This window comes from Lipotes vexillifer, unplaced genomic scaffold, assembly GCF_000442215.2.
Source record: "Lipotes vexillifer unplaced genomic scaffold, Lipotes_vexillifer_v1.1 scaffold239, whole genome shotgun sequence".
Classification (NCBI taxonomy): domain Eukaryota; kingdom Metazoa; phylum Chordata; class Mammalia; order Artiodactyla; family Lipotidae; genus Lipotes; species Lipotes vexillifer.
The window spans coordinates 1814437-1822750 of NW_006769620.1; the positions used below are offsets into that span (position 1 = coordinate 1814437).

The 8314-nt window shown below is 37.9% G+C and overlaps 1 protein-coding gene across 1 annotated transcript in view; it reads left to right on the top strand.

Moving 5' to 3' along the window:
* Nucleotides 1–8314, top strand: part of MAGI1 (membrane associated guanylate kinase, WW and PDZ domain containing 1) — a 627906-nt gene that overhangs the window by 520579 nt on the left and 99013 nt on the right. Inside the window, 2 exon segments of the mRNA XM_007445682.1 lie at nucleotides 4145–4227; nucleotides 6156–6223. Coding sequence (XP_007445744.1) covers nucleotides 4145–4227; nucleotides 6156–6223 — 151 coding nt within the window.

An 8314-nucleotide genomic window follows, 5' to 3' on the forward strand; every position in this document is an offset into this window, starting at 1 on the left:
CCCAGTAAAGAAAAAAAAAAAAAAATCACATGATCTTTTTCATTGACGCAAAGTATTTGACAGAATGCACTTTCATAATAAAAATTTCTCAGGAAAATAAGAACATAGGGGAATTTCTTGACTTCATAAAGAACATCTATAAAAAAACTACAGGGGGGCTTCCCTGGTGGCGCAGTTGTTGAGAGTCCGCCTGCCGATGCAGGGGACGCGGGTTCCTGCCCCGGTCCGGGAGGATCCCACGTGCCGCGGAGCGGCTGGGCCCGTGAGCCATGGCCGCTGAGCCTGCGCGCCCGGAGCCTGTGCTCCACGACGGGAGAGGCCACAGCGGTGAGAGGCCCGCGTACCGCAAAAAAACAAACAAACAAACAAAAAACTACAGCTGACATTATACTTAATGGTGAAAGACAAAAAACTTTCCCTGCAAGATGGGGAATAAGCCAAGGATATTATCTCTTACCACTCTTATTCAACATTTTACTGTAATTCTAGCCCTAAATAAAAGGAAAGAAAAGACACACATTATCTATCTAGAAAATCACCAGAAATGTACAAGACAGTTCTAGAATAAATGAGTTCAGCAAGATAAAAGGTAAGCATACAAACATCAGTTGTATATCTATATACTAACAATGAACAAGCAGACAACAAAATTCAAAAGAAAATATAATTCACATTTACTTTAAAAAAAAAACGCCACTTAGGTATAAATCTAATGAAACATGTATAGGATTTTGTATGCCGTAAACTACAAAATACTGATGAAAGAAATCAAAGAAAGTCTAAATAAATGGAGAGACCTACTCTATTCATGGATTGAAAGACTCAGAATTGGTATAGTAAAGATGTCAGTTCTCCCCAAATATGTGTACAGGTTTAATATAAATCCTGTGGAAATCTCAGTGAGGCTTTTTGTTAGTATAGACAAGTTTATTCTAAAATTTATATAGAAAGGCAAAGGAACTAGAATAGGTAAAACAGTTTTGGAAAAGAAGAATGAAGTCAGAGTAATCAGTGTGGCCTATATCAAGGCTTATTAACTAGCCACAGTAATAAAGGCTGTGTGGTATTGATGAAGAAATAGAGACACATAGATCAGTGGAGCCCAGAAACAGACCCACAAATGTGTCCAACCGATTTTCAACGAAGAATGCAAAAGCAATTCAATGTAAGGAAGATAGCCTTTTCAATAAAATGGTGCTGGAGCGAGTGTATAGCCAGAAGCAAATAAATTAACCTCAGCCTAAACCTCATGCCTTAGGGGAAAAAAAAAGCTCAGAATAGATCATCATAAAGTACAAAATGTAAAGTAATAGAACTTTTAGGGGGAAAAAAACATAGAAAATCTTTGAGACCTAGTAGTAGCAAAGGGGTTCTTTGACTTGACATCAAAAACATGATCCTAAAAGGAATAATTGATCAATTCACCTTCATCAAAATGAAAACTTTTGCTTTGCAGAAGACTGTTAAGAAAAAGAAAAGACAAACGACAGACAGGGAGAAAATATTTATAAACCCCACGTCTCAAAATGGACTGGTATCTAGAATATATAAAGAACTCTCAAAACTCAACAGTTAAAAAAAAAAAAATCCAGTTAGAAAATGAACTAAAGACATGAAGAGACATTTTACTGAAGAAGATATATGGGTGGCAAATAAGTACATGAAAAGATGTTCAACATCATTAGCCATTAGAGAAATACAAATTAAAACCACAAAGATATCATAGGTATATATATAGCTATTAGGATGGCTAAAATAAAAAATGGTAACAACACTAAATGATGGTGAAGCTTCGGAGAAACTATATCACTCACACATTGCTTGTGGGTATGTAAAATTGTGTGGTATTCCAGAAAACAGTTTGGCAGTTTCTTAAACTAAACATTGTCAATTACCATACGACCCAACCATTGCACATCTGTCCAGAAGAGTGAACACTTACATTCACACAAAAGTTTGTGCATAAATGTTTATAGTAGATTTATTCCAAATAGCCAAAAACTGGAAGCCACCCAGATGTCCTTCAGTGGTTAAAGTGTAGTACATTCATGCCATGGAATACTACTCAGCAGTAAAAAGAATTAATTATTGATGTATGCAACAATCTCGAGGAGAATTATGCTGAATGAAAAATGCAAATCCCAAAAGATTATATACTGTATGATTTCATTTATATAACATTTTTGATATGACAGAAGTATGGACATGGAGAACAGATTAGTGGTTGCCAGGCATTAAAAATGGGTTTCGAAGGGAGGGATTGTAAGGCAACCGGGTGTGGCTATCAAAGGACAATATGAGAGATCCTGTGATGATGGAAATATTCCATATGTTGACTGGCTGTCAGTATCCTGGTTGTGACTTTGTACTATAGTTTTGCAAGATGTTACCCTTGGTGGCATCTGAGTGAGGGGGGGTGTGGAATCTTTCTTTGTTTGTTCTTATAACTGCATGTGAATCTAAAATTATCTTGAGATAAGAAAGTGTTTTTTAAAATATCACACATAATCTTCCCTCCCATCAGTGACCATTTTTGCCCTCCTACTATGTAGGGATAGCACAGACCATGGGTTCTACTGTGGGACTCCCTGGGTTTGATTGCATGCATCAACAGGGTGTTCTTGGGCAGGTTTCTTCACATCTTTGTCCTCAGTTTTCACACGTGGAGAATGGGGAGTAATCACTTTAATACTAACAATGCTTCTCTCATAGAGTTCTTGTAAGGATTAAGTAAATTTTAAGTCATATGTAAATGACATAACAGATTATGATAGTTCTAAGAGGACAAATAAGTGCTGTTGGTGATCCTAGTTATAACTGTATTAACTTTCATTTGTTTTTTCTTTTCTTTTCTTTTCTTTTTTCTTTTTTTTTTTTTGTGGTACACGGGCCTCTCACTGTTGCGGCCTCTCCTGTTGCGGAGCACAGGCTCCGGACGTGCAGGCCCAGCGGCCATGGCTCACGGGCCCAGCCGCTCCGCGGCATGCGGGATCCTCCCGGACCGGGGCACGAACCCGCATCCCTTGCATCGGCAGGCGGGCTCCCAACCACTGTGCCACCAGGGAAGCCCTGTTTTTTCCTTCTGTCACAGTTGAGATAATGTCTGTACACACTTGCACATTCTGTTTTTCACTTAAGCCTCAATTTTTTCCCAACAATTAATAAGATTTGAATCTAAAATTAAAAACTGTGGTAATTTTTTTCAATGTTTTTACAACCAAAACTTCAGACTTTAGTTTACTACTTAAACTTTGAAAAAAAAAATTTTTTTTTTTTTTAAATTTTCTATGTTTCGTTTCTGGTTTGCAGCTTGAACTACTGGACTTGTAGTTCTTTGCTCCTCTTATTTACTTTGCATAGAGTGGGCTGGTTGCTCGAGCAGAATTTTGTCCCAGGTATGCTTCTGGTCAATTCTCGCAGTCATTCTCCTGGCATTTCTAACGTGACTGAAGGGCAACAGTGTCTATTGAAACACTTCCTCTCTGGTTGGGCTATAGACCCTCCAGAAGGAAGTGGGGTGGCACGTGCAGCTTTTCCAAGCTTTTCCTTGGTCTCGGTTCGATTTGTGATAGGTAATTTGGGGTTGCCTTCACTATGTCTGAAGCATAATTTAAGATACTGTGATGAATGATATGTCTTAGCAGCTTCAAGCCACTTGCGTGAACTGACGTAGTTTCACACAGTCATGGGAATGCTTATGTAATATAACGAGTGAAATAGCAGCCTTCTTTGTGAATTCCAGCATCCAACGTTGAAGTCATAGACAAATTGAAAATAAATTGGAATGCGCTCTTTGACAAATGTGAAGACTAAAATAAGCCTAGACAAGAGTAGGCCGTGTAGATAAGGGGTATGATTTGGAGCTCAGTTTTCAAAAATAAAGCTGGTATTACATTTTAAGCTTTCCATGATGGAATGGTGATGTCTTAGGGTAAGGAAGCAGCCTCCCTAAGACCCTCTTCAAGCCATTTCATAATTCCAAACTGGGGCTCTCTTCTGGCCTCGGTTTGCCGTTAGACAGACTCTTTTCTTTGGTAGAAGAGAGTAAATGTTCAAGACTGTTTAAATCTTCTGTCATTGAGCTTTTTTACTTTTTTTTTTTTTCTTTTCAAACATATTTTTTGTTTTTGTTTCTGGATTTCAGCCATAACACAAAAACAACATCTTGGTTAGACCCTCGGTGCCTGAACAAGCAGCAGAAGCCTCTGGAAGAATGTGAAGATGATGGTAAGGAGCTAGGAAGTTCTGGGTTTTAGGGGCTTGTTCACACATGCAAATTTTAAAGCGTTGTAGCAGGGTCCACCGGGTTTCTAACAATGGGTTTTTGAAAGGTAATCCAGTTTCTAGTAAGTGCACTATGGTTTCCAAAAGCAGGAGAGAAATCAGCAAAATTGCTTTCAAAGAACGATTTGTTTAAACATAAGGGCATCCTCAGTTCTCTGTTAGAAACAGAACTTCAGCACAGTCAGAAACTATTCAAATGTAAGTGCAACCTGTGCCTTCAGGAACTTGGAGAAAATTCTAGAAACTCTCTAGGAATTTAGAAACCAAAGATGCTCTGATCACTTACTTATTGGACGCTAATCATATATTGTGACAGTCTTAGAGAAAAAAAAAAAAAAAGCAGGAACTTTTCTTGAACTCTTCATACTTCATAATTTGATTATTTCTCCAGGTTCAGCATAAAGAAAACAGATTTTGTTGTGATTGGGAGTCTGTGTGTGACTTAGAGTATATCCTAAATATGAGAAAGTCTATTCTTCCACAAAAGAGACTGAGCCCCACTCTCCCTGTTAATTAAAAGAAGAAAGAATCAATTGTCGATAAGAGTTACTATCATAAAAAAGAAAAGTTTATTTCAAGGCTTTGGAATTTCGAATTACTTTTGCAAAAGGAAAAGAAAATTAAGATGGAACAAATGTGTTCCCTTTCAGTCTATCCTAAGTTCTACCAAAATTGCTTTCTGACATGGACGAATTAAAAGGGAAATGGCTTGCTTTGCTACTCATTATTGATTTCTGGCATTTGAATTAGTAGTATAATTTTGAATACACATTTTACTGTAAGATAGTGAAACTTTATTAATTTATCCTATGGGGCAGAATTGATGTCCGTATAAATTTGAGGTTTGTTTGAAAATGTAAGCCCGTAAAATATGATCCTGTCAAAACCTTACACTCCAGAATATATGTGGATCGCAGATTACATGAAATGAACATAGAATTGCGTGTTCATGTTTAGCTGGGTGACTTCAGCTGGAAACACAAATCCTTCTGACTGAGGAGGCATAGCTGAGAGCCTCGTGGGAGCTGCATTATTTTGCATGCTTAAGGATAATGGACTGTCCTGATTATTCACATATTCTATTTAATATATAATACAGAGGTGACCAGTTTTCAAAGTTCAGAACATAAAATACATCCAACCATAAAACTTCTCAGAACAAAATTCAATCTTTATTTGATGCCTGATGATTTTGAAGCCATTTTAGGCCCTCTTATTACCAACAGATCTTCAATGTCAGTATCCATTTTAATTATATTGGGAATGTATGAAAATGCCTGTTAATATAATTCTGTAGATAATAGAAGGCTCCAGTAGCTTTTACTGAGAAAAATGGAGTAAAAGTATTGAGTAGAATTACTGAATGTTTTTCTTAACAATGCTGGTTATTTTTAGTTCTTAGAATTCATGTCATTGGTGTTAATGTTATTCCCTTTGGAACAAGTATGTATTCATACCAAAGGCTTAGTAATTGTCCATTCACCATTTGAATTCATAGATTCTTTTTCTGCTAGAAACTATATGTATGTCTGTGTGCCCTTATACACAAATGTTATAAATATATAACCAGATTATACCACAGTGGCAAGTATCAGTTCCCATATTTGCCTTTTCTCTTGCCAGTTACCACAAAGCTGCCTTGTATTGTTTTTTATTATCATGACACAAAGAAGAATCACATTGTTGGTCACCATATTGTTCCTGTGTTTCTTTCTATTCTCTGTAAGTCACATGCATATCAAATGTAACAGTATGGCATCATACTTATTGTAAAAATGTTCTATTTTCTTTTTCCTATCTCGAAAAAGTCAGAAACTAGTTTGGATTTTGATCTTCAGTGTATAAGCCCTGTTGTTATTTCTGTGTTTTAGTAGTTCGCTTAGAGGCCTTCTACCTTGCCTTTAAGCTCCAGGCCAGTATTTTAATCTTTAATAACACTGTTTGTCTCAAAGAGACTTTAAACTCATTCTGATGAAAACCCAACTAATGATTCCACCTCCACCCCAAATCTGGTCTTCTGTAAGTATTCCCCATCTCAGTGGAGGGTAAATTCATACATACTTAAGAGTCCCTCATGCCATTTTCGTTTTCTTAACACCCACTTCTAACCCATGTACTCCCAGTTGACTTCACCTTGCCTCCCAGATGTCTCTGGAATCCATTCTCCATTTTCTTCACTATCTCTGCCATGCTGGTCAAGGTCATGCTCATCTTCCACCCAGACTCTTGCCTGCTCTCCTTCTTGCACCGAACTCAGAGCAGTTTTTTAAAATGTCTTTGTGTCATCACCACCGCCTCAAGCCCTGTTTAATGGCTCTGGTCTGTTCTGTAAATGCCAAGTCCATAGCTTGTGTCTCCAAGCTCTCTGTGGTTCAGTCTCTAAGCTTGTCTGACTCTCGTTCCAACCCGTACTCTATCCTTCACCCCCACGAGTCCTCATCGAGCTGCTGCTTCATGATCATTAGATGTGCAGTTCTCCCTTCTTAGAATACTCTTACATCCCACAAGTAATTATTGAATGCCTTCTCTATGTCCAGTGCATTCTGGGAATTTCAGATGTATCATTGAACACAATAAACAAGAAGCCCTGCTCTTGCAGAGCTTAAATTCTAGTCATTTTTCACTGTAAGTCTTTTCATTCACTTTTGCATAACCTTCAGATTACAGCTCAGGGATTCTGCCCCTGACTTTGCCCCCAGATATGATTAGGTCAGTCTATTATGTATCTTAACTTCAGAGAACTTACCACAGTTTTAATTTAATTTTTGTCTATGTGAGCTTTGGCCATGTTTCCTTTCCCGGAAGGATAGAGATGTGCCTATTGGTGCTCATTTTGATGTCGCTGTCACCTGGCATAGTGACTGGCACATAGTAGTTCTCATTAAAGAATTTTTGAGGAAATGAATGAGTGCCCCCAAAGATATTTTAAATAATACCCAAAAGGCCATTTTCATGAACGATTTTATGTAAATAAGATCCCCTTCTTAGGAAACAATACCAGTGTCAACCTTATTGTTGGCATTTGGAGAGTTTTTAAATCAAGAGTTTACAAGGTGTGTAGGGCCGCATTGGTGACTAAAGTCAATAATCGATTCATTTGTTCATTCATTCATCCATTTGAGAAATATTTGGTACCTATTATGTATCAAAAACTTCAGTGGCCACTGAACATATTGTAGTAGTGAAAACAGGCTTGATCCCTGTGTTTGTGGAGCTTAGAGTGGAGGGGATAGCCACCCGCTGTGTAGCTGGAGTGACTGTCTATGACATGATGTGTTGTGTGCTGTCCTGTGTTTTCTTCACAGTCAAAATAAAATGCTTTACTGACAGCCAGAGACGGTCAAGAATGGAGAGGATCTTTTCTTGTTTTGCTCACTGAAATTACAGAGAACATTTTCATTCTATTATTTCTGAGCTGTTTGACTTAGAAATCTTATACAAAGTAAGCTCCATCTCCCACTGCTCCTTTTGGGGCAGCCATCAAGCCTCACTTCCCCCATGTATATCATCCTGACATAGTTCATTTTTCTAACTCCTTTTGAAAGACGATGAAGTGTAGCTCACCTTAGAACCTGTATTCTCAATTTGACCTCGCCTTCCGTTTTTCAGGCAGCGGTATTACTTATAAGTTAAGTAATTTTGCCTCGCTGATTAGAAGATTATTGAAGGATTAAAAGGACTAATATTGAAAGGTCTAACAGCTTTGTTTGCTCGAAATAAGTGACTTGCCACGTAAGAACGTTGAAACCGCAAAGGTGTTTGTCATCATTCACAACCGATCAAACCCTATTTTGCCATGCAAGGAAATGAGCCATATAATTATGTTGCCAATATCAGCTCTTCCCGTTTTGTGATTTACATTGAGGTCTCGAGTTGAGTAGTCAAGCCAATGAAATAAGCCACAATGCAGGTAAGGACAAAACAAAGTGATGTGTTTGCTGCTGTTTTTCTTGAGGGGAGTTTCTTTTCTTGGTGCTGGTGTCTGAATTTTTCTTTCTCTCTTTTCTGTCTCATTCCTGCTATTCCTTTG